General features: G+C 53.3%; 1 protein-coding gene across 1 annotated transcript in view; it reads right to left on the reverse strand.

Annotated features, from left to right (window-relative positions):
• The window catches only part of SEL1L3 (SEL1L family member 3), a 96,036-nt gene extending 79,887 nt beyond the window's left edge, over positions 1-16,149 (reverse strand). Inside the window, exons 1-2 of the mRNA XM_045834544.1 lie at positions 15,809-16,149; positions 2,809-3,379 (exon numbers count right to left, since the gene is read on the reverse strand). Coding sequence (XP_045690500.1) covers positions 2,809-3,379; positions 15,809-15,976 — 739 coding nt within the window. The 5' untranslated portion in view covers positions 15,977-16,149. The remainder of the gene's footprint in view (positions 1-2,808; positions 3,380-15,808) is intronic.
• Positions 16,150-18,785: the final 2,636 nt, after the last annotated feature.

Here is an 18,785-nt window from a genome sequence, read left to right on the forward strand (position 1 = left end):
GCAGCAGCACCGGGCAAAAAGTCTGCTGCACTTCCACTGAAAACCAGACCCCCGGCCTGGCCCGGGACAGGTGCGTGCAAAGGAGACTCACCGCAGGGGTGTGTGCACGGGCGCACAGCCGTCCCCTCGGGAGCCGAGCCTCAGCCTTTGGCACAGGGTCACTTGGGCCATACTCACACGACCTCTGTGCCCGGGGACTTTGGCTTGCTCTCTTCATAAAGGAAAAGGAAAATGAAAGCAAGTCAGGCGGCTCTTCAGTTCAGTTGCAGAGCCCTCGTAGGACACCAGGCACTTGACACAGAAAACGTTCCCCCACACCCGCCGCCAGTGCCGGCTGCAGACTGGGAGCGCACATGAAAGGTGCCCCCATAGCTCCCTAAAGCCATCTTGTTGTTCGGATTCGACTCTTCTTCATCAAGAGTCCCTGCTAAGAACAAGCCAGAGGCCTGGCCTCTGTCCACCACACAGCTGACGACAAGAACGAAGGTCACGGGCACTTTTCACAGAGCGGCTGCAGATGCTCTTTTGATTTGTCTTTTAAGGAGAGGGAACAAATCACAGCCGTGCCCGCAGAGCTGGTGCTGAGGGGACACAGAGTTCCCCCCCTGCCTTCAGCGGCTTTGACTCTTAGAAAACGTTTTCCTCTGTGTTATGCTTCGATTGGTTCCCACCCCAAAAGTAATGGCCTGAATGTGGGGAGAAAAGCCCGAGCCCCGTGACTATGGGGAGGGACAAGAAAAGAAAGAAGACATGTCAAGGGTATGTTCAGGTGCCCCAAGAACTCGGGCAGTTCGTAAATGACTTCATTTGAAAACTTCTAGCCTGCCGTTCAGCCATTCTCTAATGAGGAGTGTGATTTGGCCAAACACGAAATAGAGTCATTAAGCCCTGACGACATCGGAGGCAAAGCAAAACTGAGGCTGTGTGTGCCCTGCGCTTCCTTCTCCCGAGCAAATTAGGCCCCCAGACGTGTGGAAGGCCTTCCAGACGGACGCCAGCCAGCGCGGCTTCTGCCTGGCGGAGGGAGGCACAGCGATCACCACAATGCGTGCGGCTCGGCGACTTCAGACGCTTAATTGCCCACCCCCCACCCAACGCGCACACGCAGGCAGGGAATTTGCCTTCTGCTTCTGGATGTCTCTCTACTTAAAGCGCCACTCAAACACGGGATAAGCCAGACACCGAACACGGCTATTAAAACAAAACGTGGGATCGCATTTTGTTTTAAAACAAAACGGCACGGAACGCGACACACGCAGGGAAGTCTGCCTGTAAGAGGCGGTGGCCGCGGGCGGGAGCCTGCAGTCGAGCTCACAGTGCCAGCTCCACACCAGCTTCCTGGTGTTGGTGCCCTGCTCCAGTTACGGAAGACAAGCCGCCAGGAGGGGACTCTGGGGGAAAGATACGCGGGGCTCGCTACCATTCTTGCAACTTCCTGTGAATCTGTGATTATTTCAGAATAGTGTTTCTAATGCCAGATGTGTTGATTCTGCCGTAAGTGGCTTCTGACTGGCTGTAGTTTGCAGTGGCACAGGCTTGAAGTTTTCTCATGGTGTGCAGGGCTGTTGCAGGGTGATTCAGGAAGTACTCACTGGCAGTGTTCTCCCCCTGTCCTGAAGGTGCCTTGCCCCAAGCCAGTCCCCTCGAAGATGAGGAGGTGTCAGGCCCCTCCCGTGGCAGGGCCTGCTGTCCCAGGCCCATGGATGTCCTCCACCCACCAAGCCTGCCTGGCGGTCTGACCACAGTCACTCTAGAGCAATGTGCCACCAGCCCCGCCCCTGGTACAGAGGTTCTCAAGCTTTTGGGTACATCAGTTGTGGGAATGCTGATTCCAGGGCCCTGCTCCCATAGATCTCGACTGAGTAGTCAATGGATGGGGCCTGAGAATTTGCACTTGCAACAAGAGTCCTGGCTGATTCTGTTGCAGTGTGTCCCAGGGCCACATCTTGGGAAATGCTACCAGAGCCGGCTGGTTGCAGGGAGCTTGTCCGGGATGGCTCCCCACTGCAGGGCAGGGAGAAGAGCCGGCGGGTGCTCAGCAGCCATAGGGCAAGGTGCCCCTGGCACCAATGCAGAGATCTTCAGACCCCTACTTCTAGGTACGTATAGCCAGAGAGCTCCAACCCCACTGCTTAAGGGAGACAGACAAAGGAGCCAGGAGCCTCCCGTATGGACCCCTCAGTGGCTGTGACCACGTGGCACTGAGGATAAAGTGCAGGGGTGGGACTCGATCATCTATCATCAGCGCTACTTTTTCACTGAGTGCTGACTATGTGCTGAGCAAACTACATGTCATTCCGTTCTGACAGCACCGCTCTGAGGGCACTGCTGTTTGGTGTGCCCATTTCACAGAGCAGGAAGCTGCGGCTCTGAGAGTGCCACATTTCCAAGGGCAGAGAGAAGGTCCAGGAGCGGCAGTGGAAGGCGGGTCTGCTCGCCCGAGAAGCAATGTTGCCCTAACAAACACGGACATTGCAGGGATGTCTGAGGGGCGATGGGAGGGAGACTTTCCCACAGTATGTTTCAGTGGCCGCCACGTGCCTTTGCAACTCAAAGCAGCTCGAATGTCTCAAGGCAGGTCCCCTTCCCGTGGCTCCGCTGTCCCTCCCTCCAGTCCTGTCCCATCTGACTCCTTCCCCTCTCCTCACCTTTGTACTTTTCCCTTCTCACCCCCAAAGTCCTAAATTACAGGCTCCGTTTTCCTTGTCTCCCCCACCGCTAATGTAAGATCGTTCTCCTGCCCCTCTCTGATGGTACAGGCTCTCTGGAGAAATGAGAATTAGGTCCCTGACCAGGCACGTGACCTACCAGTTTCAAGAGGACACTGGGGGATCTTGTTTGCCCGCAGGTTCCAAATGTAATCCATGTTCCACTCGAGGCACACTTGGTGGTCTTTGAACGGGCGCTCAAAGGGCGGGACTGTCTTCAGCAGAGTGTAATTCTTTGCGACGGCGTGTAGCAAGTTCTCGTCCCACTTCACGTGCACGTCTCCGGCCCGGTACGTGTGAGTGATCCAGGCGCGGAGAATCACCACCGACACGGATATGGAGTGTCTGATGAAATAGTCGTCTCTGTACACCATGATGCTTGGGAACTTCACCTGCACTAGGTGCGTCCTGCTGGTGTGAAGATGTTTCTCGTTCTTCCACCTTTTCTTGTACACGGGGATGCTGCTTCTGAACTCCGAGGAGACGACGGCTTCCAGGTGGACGACACAAGGCTGGGAGCACAGGTACTCCACGGAGACCTCGGAGATGTTGCGCACGTTCCCTTCGGCCACAGTGAAGGAGACGAAGTCTCTGTAGGCCACGCCCTGCTCCGCTCTGGGCGCCACCGCCGTCGTCTGGGAGGTCTGCCGGCCCCAAGACGGCACGAAATTCTGAAAAGGAGAAAACATATATAGGAAGTTTTGATAGTATCATATCGCCCTGGCCAGTGTGGCTCTGGTGGTTGGAGCATCGTCCTGTAAGCCAAAAGGTTGCGGGTTCGATTCCCGGTGGGGCACAGTCCCTGGTCAGGGTGTGCACAAGAGGCAGCCGATCAATGTTTCTCTCTCACGCAGATGTTTCTCTCCCCCTCATCCTCCCTGTCCCTCTCTCTAAAAATCAATAAGCATGTCCTCAAGTAAGGATAAAAAAAAGTATCATATGGCCCTGGCTGGTGTGGCTCAGTGGATTGAGTGCCAGCCTGGAAACCAAAAGTTCACCAGTGTGATTCCCAGCCATGCCTGGGTTGCAGGCCGGGTCCCCAGGTGAGGGCGTGTGAGAGGCAACTGATGGATGTATCTCTCGCACATCACTGCTTCCCTCCCTCTCTTTCTCCCTTCCCCTCTCTAAAAATAAAATCTTTTAAAAAATTATCATATTAACAGATACGTGAATCATGATTTTCCTGGGATAAGAAAAATCCACCTCCATAAAGCGGCAAGTGTGGAAGATAAAGGATGTGGAAACCACTACTGAACAATTGGAGAAAAACCAACACACACACACACACACACACACACACACACACACACAAATGAAAATTAGGCTACATTAACTCTCTCCCCAGACCCAGTAGCATCTGCTGATCAGAACGTGACTTCGAAGCAATGTGGCAGTCGCTCCAGAGCTGGTTTCCAAATGGAGGAGCTAGTTCATAACACAACCAGTCACAGTGAATCTGCCTTCCAGTGAAAGAGAGAACAATCCAGCTTCAGACATTTCCAAACTATTGTCCTGACTTCAAATGCCGGAGAGAAGCGGCCAAATCAGAGGGTGGGGGAAGAGTTCAAAGTGCACCCGAGGGGGAACACGACAGGGATGCCAACCGGGCCTCGTTTGCTCCGCTAGGTTCTGAGCCAAAACAAGCGTGTGTGATGGATGGACCAGCAGGAGGCTTCTGTGGCTCCAGATCGGGCACAGGCAGGCTGGGACCACAGGCTGTGTTGTCTGATTCTGTCGTCGTGGATGGCGCAGCCTGTGCCAAGAAAGATTTCACTTGCTCGTTTATGTATCTAGTTCTCTAAATGACCAAGCCATCTCTGTGGACATGGGTTCCAGAAAAAAAAACAAACCTGTAAAGTGTGGTCGTGAAGTCAAGGCACTGTTCGGCGCATGATGTGTGGGTGCTAAGAGAGCCCCTAAATCTGACTTTGTGATTCAGACATCAAAGCACAGCCGCAAAAAGGTTACTTGGGACCACTGCACACCCATTAGTATGGCTATTGTAGCAACAAACAAGCAAAATAACAAGTGTTGCAAAGGACGGAGAGAAAGGAGCCCTGTGCACTGCTGGCGGGAATGAAAAATGGGCAACCGCTGTGGAAAACGGTACAGTGGTTCCACAAAAAAATTAAACAAGAATTACCATATGATCAGCAATTCCACTTCTGGGTGTGCTCTCCCCAAAAGAGACGAAAGCAGGGACTCCAAGAGACGTGTTCGTAGACATACACCCGTGTGCAGAGCAGCACCATTCACGATAGCGGAAAGGGAGGACCCACCCAAGGCCCATCCGCAGAGAAATGAATGCACAGATGGGTCTGTGCATGTGACGGAACATCAGTGAGCCTTAAAAAGGAAGTTCTGACACATGCTGCGACTGGATGAACTTTGGAGACACTCTCCTAACGGCAATAAGTTAGTCACAAAAGAATAAATCCCGCACGATACCACTTATGCGAGGTCCTGGGAGGAGTCACAGTCCCAGACCCAGAAAGCAGAGCGAGCGGTGGCTGCCAGGAGCTGGGGGCAGAGGGGAAAGAGGAGCTACTGTCACCAGGCACAGAGTTTCAGTTTGGGGAGAGGAGAGAGCCTGGAGGTGGGGGTGATGGTCACACGGCACTGTGAATGTACTTGAATGTCAGCAAGCTGTGCACTGAACATGGTTAAATGGTAAAATGTTACTCTATGAATATTTTTACCCAACAAAATTTTTTTTTTCAAAAGGTCACGGTCGCCTTCTCCAAAGAAGGAAGACATAGAGAATCCTTCCCTCACTTCTGGTTTAGGGCGGCGGGAGACGCCAAGGTGGCGAGGGCAGGAAGACAGGTCCACAAATACCAGAACCTTTAACTCTAAATCAGCCCTACGGGAGCACAGCCCCAGGCTCAAGGAACTCTGACTGGGGCGCCCAGGACAGGCGCTGTGGAAGGAATGGTATTTCACTTGGGCTTTGAGGGAGGAAGAGGAGTTCTTTAAGTGGAGAAGCAAAGCAGAGACGCTGCACGTGGTGTGAACAGCCTGAGGAGGGGCAAGAAGGCAGGGAAATGCAGACGCACGGGGGGCAAGCAAGCAGCTGGGTCTGGCCGGAGACTAGAAAGGACGTAGAATACACGAAAGGACGTGAGAATTTGAGGTTGAGATAAGGCAGGTCCTGGTTCTGGAGGACACTGAATGCCCGCCCAAACAAGGCTGACATTTACTCGACTGACAGCAAAGAATCAATGCAAGTCTCTGTAAAAGGGGACAGTGTTCCTATTTCAAAGCACTGACACAGCCAATGAGAAATAAAGCTGAGGGTCAGGAAAAAGGAGCGAACGACAGAGTTCATTGATAAGTTCTCACTCATAGTAAGAGAAATGCCCACTGGGACTGTCCTGAGACGCCATCTTGAACCCAGTAGAGTCACGGACATGAAAGAGCCCAACAGACACGTGGTCCTGGCCAGAGGTAGGGACCCACGGCCCCTTATGCCCTGCCAGCGGGAGTGGTCTCCGTGGACTGAGACCAGGCAATGCCAACAAACCTCTGGCCCAGTGATTCCTCTTCTACGGCTTTATCCTACAAATAGACTCAAATTTGTGCAAAGGCAGGCGCATACAGCTTTTCGCTGCAGCACTGGTTGTGACAGCAAAAGGTGGAAGACTGAAATGCCCATCGAGACGGGGCCGGGCACATAAATCACAGTGCGTCTGCTCATGGAATCCAATACCGCCATGGACACAAGGCATGATGGGATGATCATCAAAGTTTTTACTCGCCCCCCAAACTTCAGAGTTCAGAAGTACCACTTGGGTTTTAAAAAAAGAAGATATATATACATACTTTCCTGAGTGCACAGAGCACTGGACGGCCACATGGAGAAGGTAAGGTGACCAGGAGACACGGTAATAGAGAGACCCGCCCCAGCCATCCCTACTCATCTTTTGAATTTTGTACGACATAACTATGCCCCAAAAACGGGGTGGGAAGGAAAGCCCGAGTCCTAAAAAATAAAAAGGGAAAGTACAGTTTCTCTACATTGCAGAGGGAGGAGACCAGTGATTAGTGGTAGGAAACCCCGGGGGAAGAATATGTAAAGTCCAGATCGTTCACCCCCTCGGGGAGAGGTTGAATTGTTTTATGTCCTCATTTGTACCTCCAAATTACAAGGGTGGGGGGGAATGAATATAAAATAATCTTCTATTTAGATGTAGACAGTGTTAGAGCGGACGAGCCCTGAGTGACGAGTCAGCCCACCACGGTTCAGGCTACAAAACAGCAACCCAGAGGGTGGCCGCGCCGAACACACCCCAGCCACCTCGGCAGCAGAAGCCAGCTCCGAAGCCCGGCTCCTCTCCTCGGCCCCCCGCTCCCACGCTCCCCACCCGACAGCACACAGCAGCCAGCCGGAAGGCTTGCCATTTCACGGCTGCCTGAGAACTGCAGGCTGAATTCCGCTTTCCTGTGAAGAGAGCTACACCCAGCGTCCGTCCAGGAGCGGCGGGTTATGCGCTCAGCAGAGGTGCCGAGGTGTGGCCTCCTCCTCGAAACGGGAATCCAGCTGGTTGTGCCCACAGCAGGGTCCCGCGGAAGCCAGCGAAGCTGGTGCTGGTGGAGGCTGGACCAGGGCAGCGGCGGAGGGGCGGCTGGCACACCTTACTCTAAATCCCTTACTGGGACGCCTCCCGTACTGGGTTTCACAGGAAGGAAACATTTGCTTAGTGAGTGAGACGACAGGGAGCAGAGTCCGGGGCGCGCTGTGGCAGATCACGTATCACATTGTGTTCTTTTTCCAAGAACGACTCAAAACCGCTTCCTCATTCCTTCCATGTCCAGGATACTTTAAAAACTCACTGGGGCCCCGTTCTCCACTTTGATTTTTTTTTAATCATGTTTTTATTGCTGATGCCAGGAACGCCCGTGAAAACCGGGATGTCAGGGGGGAAAGGCTATTTGATTTCGCCGGATTTCACTGCAAAGTGCAGTTCATAATAATCGTGTTCAATATTTTACATCTTATTGCTAAAAATGCACCAGCTCGCTTTTCCACGTTAGTGAGTGCTGTGCGCTGAGCATGGTCTCAGTTCTGCTGGACGGCCCACGACTTTCCAGAACTCGGCTCCTCGGTGCAGAGGTCAGAGGTGACAGGCGGGAACAAAGAAGGTGCAGGACACCTGACTGCCTGCCCCTCCAGGGCCCTCCCTTGAAATGGTTTGAAAGGAACCTCCATGGACTTACATGAAGATTATTTTATTTTCACCTGCTTCAAAGTGCAGTCAAAGTAAACCCAAGGTTTACGTGCTCTGGACACATGCAATCCAAGACAGTGGCCAGGAGCCACGTGAAGCACTCGGAATATGGCTGGTGCAAACGGAGGTGGGTCGTCGGTGTAAAATACACACTGGACTTCACAAACTACGTGAAAAAGGATGCAGAGCATCTCCTTAATAATTTTTATACCGACTACATGCTGAAATGGTATCAGGACACAGTGAGTTAAGTAACATATATTACTAACATTAATTCCACCTTTTGAAATTACATATGTGGCTTGCATGTGTGGCTCCCGTCATATTCCTACGGGATGGCACTATTCCGGACTTGAGGTCAGCCGTTTTCCTGTAAAAAGGGACCGCACGGTAAATGTTTTAGGTTTTTGGGCCACTTGGTGTCCACTGCAACTACTCACCTCTGCTGTGGCATTGAGAGGAGCCACCGACGGCAGGTGAGTGACCAAGCCTGGCTGTCATCCAGTACAACTTTGTTTACTTACAAAACCAGGCAGCTGGCCGGTTGGACTGGCCCGTGGGCCACAGTCGGCCCACCCCTGCTCTAGCTTTTGAAACTTTCGTTCCAGAGAGAGTTTTGAAGAACACAAAGTGACAGAAGGCATGCATTATAAAGGAATGATCTATATAGGAGAAATGAGATGAATGACCCAATTAGGTATAATTTCAAACATGTGCAGTTGATGGGGCTTGATTTGTTATTTTGCTAAGGTTCCCTGGTGGTAGTGGTGACATCTTGCTATTGTTTCTTTCCAAAAAGATCTAAGCCGGATGAGAAACTAGATCTCCATGAGATCTAATTGCCTGGACTGAGAAAGATTAGTTGAGAAGTGGGAGAAACATGAGTGGCAGCTGGGGTGGGAGAGAAAAGCAACCTCAGGGGCTGGGCAGCGTGGTCTGAGTATGACGGGGTGTGCTGGCCCCAAGGAGGCTGGTCGGAACCCCTCGAGAAGGCGCTGCGACCTGCGGTCCTTTGGGGGCCCCTATGCAGTGCAGGAAGTTGGCACCTCGTGGTTGGCACCGAGCCAGTGGGCAGCTGCTGCCCTGTGAGTTGTGGCTCCCTCTGTTATGTACAAAACCAACATCGATTATCAACACATCACACTCTAAATATTGATTAAGCTGAAGCTGATTTCCTGGATCAAGTCATGTGTGTGGTTGTGAGCTGTTTCCTGCCAGGAAAACAAGGCAATTAACTTGAGTTCCAGCTACAGGCATGACACGGGTCCAACCTCCATAGGTATTTTCACATGCCAGGTTGCACTAACACAGGCTAAAAATTACCCAAACACGCCTTTGTTTGGAAATTATGAGGTCAGAATCCATGGCGTAGTCACTGCTGTCTCCGGCTTGGCACACAGGTGCTGGAGTTTCTTGCTGAAATGCAGTACCGGGCATGGCCATTTCCACCAGGTACCCTGGTGGTCCTGCATATAAACCGAAGGATTTGATCCAACCATAAGTCCCCCCAACACTCTTTCCTGACATTCACAAGTTCTTTTGTGGGGGGTGGGGGGCCTCACCCATTCTCTATTTCCCACCCAGCCTCATCGACCTCCTTCGGAAAAGCCCTTTCCTGAGGGCATCTAGCTGGGCCCCTGGCGGCCGGAGCTGAGGTGGGGGACTGTGAGTGGGGTCAGGGAAGGTGGCACTCTGGCACCCACCACGCCCACAGGGGGTGGGCTTCTCCCAGCTGTCCAGTCCCTCCAGACCTTCAGACAACCACCCTGCATGCAAGAACTTTTTCATTTCTCCACAGCAAAAGCACAAAGCAAATCTTTAAAATGCCTTCTCCCTCCACCCGCCTTGGACTGCTGTTCCTCTGGCAAGTTCATCTGTGTTAACGGGATAATGACAAAGTGCTGCAGTGATGCCACTTCTAGGCATTTCTACGCCAGCCCAGTGGAGACAGTGCCTTAGATGCCAAGGCCAAATGCACTGCTGCTGTGAGCAAGGCATTGGAGGGGGACATTTCTCTGACCCTCAAACCGTGCCATGTAGGCAGAAGCCTAGACGTTCCCCTCGGAAGCGCCTGCTCCACTCTGCTCTGCACACAGTGGGGCTGAGCTCCGAGAGACGCCCGGGCCCTCGCACATCTGTTCTGCCCAGAAGCAAGCCCTCATCAAAGTCAAGTCTGACAGCGTCACACACAGTCACAAAACACAGATGCCTTTGTCTTTGTGTGATTGTGCACTTAATGAAATTTTTCATGATAGAAAAAAATGGGTCAGCTAATGTGTGCTCATGATAAAAGACCTCAAACTGAAGATCTCAATGCACTCTGTTCGGCCTGGGAATAGAGAAACAGATGAATTTAGGTATTTGGTGGATGGAAGGGAAAAAAGCTGTCAAGACTGCCTAAACTCCTTTCAGGGTGGCTGCATCTGATTCCTTTAAACAAAATCAGTAAGAAGAAACTCTGTACCCTCCCTTATTCTAAAGAGTTGAGGAAAACTTGGCTCTTTTCTCTACATGATCCTCTGTGATCTAAGGAAGGGACAGAGATTAGACAATCTTAAATCATTCACATCTTACTGGGGGAAGTTCATTCACACTTTCACTTGTACGTGGGTATGTCTGATACACAAACCACAACTGGCTGACTGTTCTTCTCACTCCTGCCCCTTCCGCCCCACCCGTCACCTCCAAAACCGTTGGCTCACGAGGTCTTTCCCTCCAAGGTGGCTGGATCAAACTTCCCATAGGTCAAAAGAGTAATTGGATTGGCTTAAAAGGCCTGCTTTTCCCATTTCTGCTGACTAGAAATAAGCAAAAATTTTGTTTATGTCAACAAAGCATGCCATTAAGCAGAATGGGCAATGATGTCAATATGGACTTTCAAAAATCCAGATACGCCTTGGGAAGCATTTCCGAGTCACTAAGTATGCCTTCCCAGACCCGAGAGCTGGCTAGGGACACGCCATCACAATAACGATCAATACTCCTCCTGAACGGGATTCTCTCCCCTCTTTATTGTGGTTTAATGTGCTATTTCTTTCTAACTCAAGTCATAGGAGGATAAACCAGGGTTTGGACTGGTTTGGTTTCTGTGAGTAGCTCCTGTGTGATGGGCGTGGTTGTCCCCACTCAGGTTTAACCTCGTCCTGTCACACAGAACTTCATCGAATGTCCCCCTTCAAACCTCATCCTCACAACAGCCCTGGGAGGGACAGAGAATTCCAGCTGAGGAAACAGAATGGATTCAGAGAGGGTGAGTAACTTGCCCAAAGTCAACCAGCAGAACCCAAAATTCAAATCCACATCCGCTAACTCCAAAGTCAGCCATGGTGTTCTTCTTGCCTCCTTGAAATACCCCAAATGACACCCTAAACTCCCCCACTGGCTGCTACACCTTCACCACTTTCTGGCTACAGGTGAGGGAGTCTCAAGACTTTCCTCACTCCCATCTTGAAAGGTGGTGGGGGTGGCTGAAATTCCAGGGGGTCACTATGCCTGTGTCTGGGAAAGGAAGATGGTTTCCACAAACACACACACCGCACCGAGCCACCTCCCCAGCTCTTTTTGGGGTGAGGATGGGAGCCAGGAGCTGCCAAGTCAGAATCTTCACAGCCATTCCTCCCACGCTGCACAGCCCCCCTACCCCTCAGTTCCTTTCTCAGGGGAACGGGATGTGCCAAGGACCAGGGTCACTGAATCCACTGCAGGCTTGCTGTGGTCCACTTGAGTCTACCCATCTTCTCCATGAAATACCTCGGTTCTCTACGTCCCCCGGTCAGCCAATCCATGGCTCCTACGCTTTTACCAACGAGACTAGAAGGGCTAGAAAGCCAAAGGCAAACGCCATCGCTTGGGAGATTTCAGGGGCCCTGGTCCAGATGAACGAGGAACCTGGTAGCGGACGTGAAGTCCGAGGATGATCTCCGCATTTCGGAATGTTCATGATGACTCTCGCACACGCCGGACAACCGAGGCCCCTTCACTCCGTTTTGCTCTTCCAGGTCCTGTGTGACGCGCATGGCTGCTTCTAGAGAGATGACTAAAGGCCAGCACAGAGAGTTCGACACCAGACTGTCGCTGCAGCACCTGCCAATGATCCTCACAGACGTCTGCACATCTGATGTCCTCTTATTCCTGTGTCCGTGGTTGTCTAACAAGGGCTAACGTCTACAGCTGACCATCAGTAACACTAGACGTTGTGAGATTTGTTTTCTCATTTAAGAAAAAAAATTGTATCTTTGAGACCAGAGCTCAGAAGGGACAGAAATTGCCTTCTACAAGTGCCATTGTCACAGATGGGGCTGGGGAAGCCTCAGGATGTTCTGGCCAAGTCTGGAGGAAGGTTAGGGTTAATGATGCAAGAGGATGGCAAAGGGGTTGGTCTGTTGGGCACAGCAAGCCCTGTGTGGACCACACCGCTCAGCACCAGTGAGCTCAGGGGAATCGATCTCCATTGCCTTTTGCCTGTGAGGCCCTCACCCTCTCTGGGGAGACTCTCTGCATCTTGACCTTTGGTGACCTCAGAGTCTTCCGGCAGCTGCTAGAACCAAGGATCATCTTTTCAGATATCTGCTTGGCACCACTCTGTGACTTATCTTTCAGGCCTCATCACAATTATTCATGCTTTGGCAGTATCCTAGCTACAGTCACAGTTCCATTCTTAGGCTGTGACTGAAGGTTACGCTGTCTCAGCCAATGGGGAAGGAGCCCATTGCCCCAGACTCTGGCTCCAGGATGCACGCTTCCCACGAGGGCAGGGGCTCCCAGGCATCTGTTCAGAAAGCTGCTCTCAGAACGCTTTAGGAGATCGGCGGGGGCCACACAAATTGGGAACTGGTCCCCAAATCACAGAAAATCAGCTTTGGAACGGACTCCCAGGCACGCTCAGCTCTACACTTGGACACACGTTCAAACAAACTCAAGTGCTCAACTTTGCCAACCAGCTGCTTCTGGACTGTATAAAGACCCGCTCTTATCTCTCCATCACGGATGGCAAATAATGTCTGGTTTAATCTCTCTCTTTAACATCCTGCTTCTATTCTGTGGCCTGTGCTTCCTGCTTTGTATACTTTAGGTTACTTTAGACATGACCTCACATCCTGGCCAGTTGCACAGTAGCTGCTAATTGCAAAAGCTTTGCTAATGGCCCATGCATCTATGCATGAGGGGAATGGGTTACAAGAAGCAAAATCCAGAAGGCAAGTGGCTAGCATGGCTGAGAACCGGGGCCCTGGAATAGGTGGATTTGGGTTTCAATGGTGGGCTACCTGTGCGGCCCAGGACAAATTATTTATCCTCTCTGAGCCTCAGGGAATCATAATAGCTCCTGCCTCAGATGGGCATGGCTAAAACTAATATTAGATAATGCATATAAACAACTTAGTGCTAGTATTATTACTATTATGATTTAGCCTTACAAATTATGGGATAGCTTTCTCCCTCTAGGGTCTACATAGTCCTGAGATCCTAGCTATTCTGCTCAACCCCTACCCTCCACTTGCCTGCCCACCCCGCCCCCTCCACAGACTGATCACACTTCCTCCCGGAAGGATTCCTTGATGAGCAGAATGCATGCAATTATCATTTTCTTCTTGGCTGTTTCACACTTTTCAGACAGATGTTTACAATTCCCCCAATTCACAGGCTAAACCTCTCCAAGGTCAACGAAGCCTTCCTTACCTGTTGTCAGTATCTCAGGTAGCACATACCTCTAGAGCAAAATCCCTAACAAGTGGCTAGACCTTGGTGGGGTCGGGGTTGGGGAGGGTTTGGGGGTAGGCCCACCTTCCAAGTCACACTTTTGCTTCCTTGGGCTTTGCAAAAGCGTATCATTCAATTGGAAAACGGCTTTCCTGGCTACGGATAGCCTCTCTTTGGCAGCGGCACACCTGAAGTCCCCCTGAAGGGAAACGCAGAGTCGGGAGGCACTGACATTTCCCTCCCTGTGTCGGCTCCAAAACCCATTTCATCCCTCTGCCAAGACGTTCATCCACGCTCTAGTTATTCCCCACACGGCAGTGTTTTCTAGAACCTCCCCTTCTGGAGCCCGACCTCACACTTCCCTACCTCAGTCCCGTGTGCCCTGCGGCGTCATTACCCCCTCTCTGTCACGCCCGCTCAGACCCCCTTGGTCCACACAGGACTCGAATACCTGGTCCACTGTCTGTCTCTGTTCCCACCGACCGGGAGGCCTCTAGGCTTTGCACGGGTTACTCTGACTTCTTGGAATTGTCAAGAAGTGGTCTCTTTTTGCCAGGTGTGGAGATTTCCAGACCACCTGTACATTAACGTTTTACCCAACACCCTACTCCATCATTTCTGCCTCTGTGGGTAGTAACCAGGGCCTTGCGGACGGGGCACCTCTGTTTAAACTGGAGCCCTGCCACCCCCGACGGCAGTTGTATGTACGAGCCTGTGTGCGGTAACCCTGTGGCATACGTGTTAAATGATAACATCTCTTAGGTGAAAAAACCTCATTCATGTTAACCGGCAACTTCTTATGAAAAACATGAAGTAAATCCAACCACAGGATTTGGTCCTGGATAATTTGTTAATGCAAAGAAAAGCACAGATTGCTCAACAGGTAGATGCAAAAGCAGAAGTGCAACTTGCCTTTGCACACTCCCCGCCCCCCCTTGCTTCAAAGCAACGAAACACCCGAGAAGTCAAGAATGTTCAAAGAAACTTGCCAGGTGGCAAATTTCCCTGGAATCAAATGCTAAGTCCTGCAGTGTCTCCCAAGCAGTTTTGAGCTCCTGAGAAGAAAGACTCCGAATAATGACAATGCCACATAAATGAAAAATAATTCTGGACAATGACACTGCTCCATTTTTTTTTCACATTCTGTGAATTTCCTATTACATCAGTTTCATGATTCAGCACTTTCCATTTCATTTATGTGCAGTAATATGTGGCAAGATAACCCAAGGGCTTTGCAGGATCCTGGAACATAAGGTAGGCTGGACAGGACGGGTGTCACCTTCTGTAAATTTACTGTTGTTTAGAACTCAAGGCATGAGGAAGAAAAGCCATCAAAGGAATGGAGAGATACTTCTCCCACCTTGCTCCGAGGATCTAAGTGACTCTGGTATTTTAAATGAGTTGGTCTTGACAAATAGGTTGCTGCCATTTAGCTGATGACTAAAAACCGAAGCCAAGAAGTGTGAAAACTGTAACTGACATGCATTAACCCAGACGTATTCTCAGAAATGACAACGTGCAAGACGCAGCTAGAGCCACCACTCCGGCGGTAAGCTTGTTAAGAACTAGAATTCTTTCTGGCACCGGCAACTTGGCTGGAGTGGCCCTGGGGGAGTGGAAGAGCTCCGAAAACGGGAGATTCACCGCCAAGTGCCTGGGCAGAAATGGGTCGGGGTCATGACGACAGGGTGGAAACTCACAGGAGGGTGGAGGCGGGTGCCATTCGCGGAGAGACAGAGAAGTTAGGCGCGAGGAGAAAAGGGTCTACGAGAAGATTGTAAGGAAGCCCAGGACCGGTGGGGAAGGGGCTGGAGAGCCGTGCGCAGGGGGGCGGTTTAGGAACTCGGCTTGGCAAAGATCCCCGGCGGAGTGGGGGACAGGCCGGGTCTCGGGCGGGGGGGGGGGGCGGGATCGGACTCAGGTCTGGAGCGAGTCTGGGAGGGAGATGAAGAGACTCGAGAGAGAGCAAAGCGCCGCAAGTCCGGTCCACGCACTGCTCTCTGCGCCTCCGGTACCCATCCCAGGTGCCGGGAGCGCCCGGGGCACAGCAGCCAGGAGAGGAGAAAACTAGCAACACCGCACCCACTCCGCGCTCAGTGCAGGTCCCCGGCCCCTCCGCCCGCGTCCCTGGAGCCCCGCGCGGAAGGGAGGACCCGGGCAGGGTCCGGAGCTCACCAGGTAGCAGAGCAGGAACAGCGCGCAGGCAGGGCGGCTGCCGAGGTCCTGGGGGACGCCGCCGCTCGGGGGGGTCATGGCTACGGCCCGGGGACCGACCGCGGGCGGCAGGGGCTGTTGCTGCTGCTGCTGCCGCGGCCGCCCGAGCCACGCGCCGCGCCGCTTCATGGCGAGGCCGCCCGGATCCTGGCCGGAACAGGTCACCTGGTGCAGGGACCGGCCCCCGCCCGAGGCGCCACCTTCCCGCCCGCCCCCGGCCGGGCCGGCTGCCGCGCGCGGGGCCACCTGCCGCCGCCGCCGCTGCCGGACCCGCCGCCGCCACGGCCGCTCGAGCCGTCGCCGCCCCCGCAGCCCCAGCCGAGCGCCGGCTCCTCCCCACCTCCCAGTCCCCGTCCTCTCCTCCCCTCTGCTCCCTGCCCAGCCCGCCCCCCGGCCGCTCCCTCCCGCCACCAGGCTCCCACCCCTCCCGACCGCCGGAGCCCGAGCAGGTGGGGACGGACCCGGGTCCCGCCCTCCGGCGGCCGCCGCCCCCCCGCCCGCCGGGGCCCCCCAGCCCGCCGGGTAGCCCTGCCCCGGGCCCGCCTCCCCTTTCCCTTTCTTCCCTCTCCTCCCCCGCCCCCCTTCCCCGCTCTGCCTTTTCGCGAGCCTCTCCCCTCCCTACGTTTCCCTCTTCTCCCTCTCCGCTCTCCCCCTCTCACCTCTCTTCCGATTCCCATCCTTTTTCACTTTCTCCCTCCCAATCTCCTTCTATTCCTCCGTCCGGCATTTTCCCAGTCCCACCCACTCCTTCGGCGGGGCGCGCAGCCCAGTTCCCGCCGGTGCAATGGGTTTTGTTCGGTTGTGGGATTTTTTTTTTTTTTTTTTTTTTTGGCAAGGGCGCCATTCCCGCTGGGCGCGGGGCGAGTGTGCCCCCTGGAGTTGCGCCGCGCACCGACCCAGCCTCTAGCCCTTCAGGATGGATTTTGACCCCTGCCAACCTCCACCTGTCCACCTGCAGGGGTGGGGCAGCCTTCCTGCTGGTACATTATTAGCCCGGGTTGCGCCGCACCCTGCCCTGTGGGTCGCGGCAGGTTCTGGATGTTTCCCGAGGGTTTTGTGCGGTGCTGCCGCCGCCCCAGCCGCCGCGCTCTTTGTTTTAATTGTCCAGAGTATCGGCGCCCAAAGCGGATTGGTATTTAATTTGTATCCATGTGCCCCGGCTCCACTTTGGACGGAAAAGAAAATGAATTAATTAGGCCAATGCAATTGTCCTCAAGCCCCAAATGAGAGGGGGTGGAGGCTCTTCAAGTGCACAAACAGCTTTCAAATAAAATCCAGGCACATCTTGGCTTTGGGGACGGAGGTTGGGACTGGCTGCTCGCTCGCTGACCAGGGGGTTGTCGACAGGCCGCGCAGCCCAAAGCGGGAGCCCCAGCCCTAGACCCGCCCTGGCGTTCAGGGAAGGGCACCGCTCTGCCTAGCGCCTCCGATGACTGCTTGAGCCCGTGGCTGCTGCCTGGAAACAGTTAAGCTGTCTTCGAAAGTTAGCAAAAGCTTCCCTTTGGCACTGGTGGGTTTGTGCGGGTTGGAACTAATAACAGACTGGGAGTCTGAGACGACACAGCCCTTTTGCTGTGGAGGTGCTACCACAGTAGGTGAAGTCACGAATGGCATTGGCAGAGGCCGGTGGTGAACATGAGATGCCCAGGGCTGGGTTTGACCTGCTTTGGAATGCCCTGAGCCTGGGTGCACCCTCAACCCTCTCACTGCAGGCTTGGCGGCACTGAGCTCCTCCTCTGAATCATCCCTTAGTGTTCTTAGGGCACCCAAGGGCCTGGGTCAGGCTCTTTGACCAGAGTCCCTCACTGCAAGATGACACCTTCTATCAGTGGTTCTCAGACTCCAGCCTGCACCCGAATCTCCCAGGGAGCTTGTGAACACACCTGTGGCTGGAGGCCCTGGCTAGAATTTCCCAGGGGGTGGACCTGGGTGGGGCTTGAGAAGCTGTCTTCCTGACTAGCTCCCAGGTAATGCCAGTGCTGCCGGTCCAGAGGCCCCATTTGCAGAAGCGCTGGCTTATGGGAAAGGGTTGCTTCTGCTCCTGCCACACCTGGCAGTCACCTGTCACACCTAGCAGTCACCCGTGGAACCATTTGAGGGTTTTCTTGTTTGACAGATGTCACCACTGCCCTGTCCCATTTCTGCAGGCCCAAAGTACTCAAATGCTGCTCTGTGGTGTAGAAAACCATTTGTTCTATCAAGTGTGTGAGGCGACAAAGCATGCGGTGACTTCAGCGGAGAGCATGCCTGTATTTTTTCTGTGGGGCCAAAATAGAAACGCTACTTTATAATGTATGGGGCAGGAAAACTGTTGGCCGGTTCGGGAGAACAGGGCGTCGCAGTATCTGCGGGGTTTCCACTGGTGTCCCTGGGCGGTTGCGCAGACTTTCTCTCCTCTGCTGCACCTGGACTCTGCTGGTCTTCAGGGAACAGAATGGTTCCCTCGGCTTGTTTGTAATCAGGATTCACGGACTTGTAGTCTTCCAAGCTTTGTGAGCTTTCGGGGTTTGGATCTGCCTAACCGTAGTCAGTGTGGAGGGCCCCCGTAGGGGACTGGGCTATTTTTAACATAGCCTATCCAGTCCCTCACCTGCTCATCTTCCACTGCACTCCTACTGTGCGCAGGCACTACCCCAGGCCCCAGGAACCCAGAGGTGGCAGGACCATCCCCTTCCACGGGGTGGAAGAGCGGCGGGAATGCAGAAAACTGACTTAAAATACGCTTTGGTTCTCTAAAGCCACCTGCAGGTTGCTCTGTGGCCCAGGGCAGAGGGTGGCAGTAATGACTGATTAATTCCGTATTAGAGAGGGCCAGAGGAAGAGAAGGTGGGGATGTCTGTTCACAGTGCAGCGTGACATTTGATCCAGGGACAGAATGCTATCGCCCTTGCCTCTGTAGCCACTTGTGTCAGTAATTTGAAGGGTGTGGTCTGATTTC

The sequence above is a fragment of the Phyllostomus hastatus genome, unplaced genomic scaffold (genome assembly GCF_019186645.2).
Source record: "Phyllostomus hastatus isolate PE091 unplaced genomic scaffold, TTU_PhHast_1.1 phas_contig_196, whole genome shotgun sequence".
Taxonomy (NCBI): Eukaryota; Metazoa; Chordata; class Mammalia; order Chiroptera; family Phyllostomidae; genus Phyllostomus; species Phyllostomus hastatus.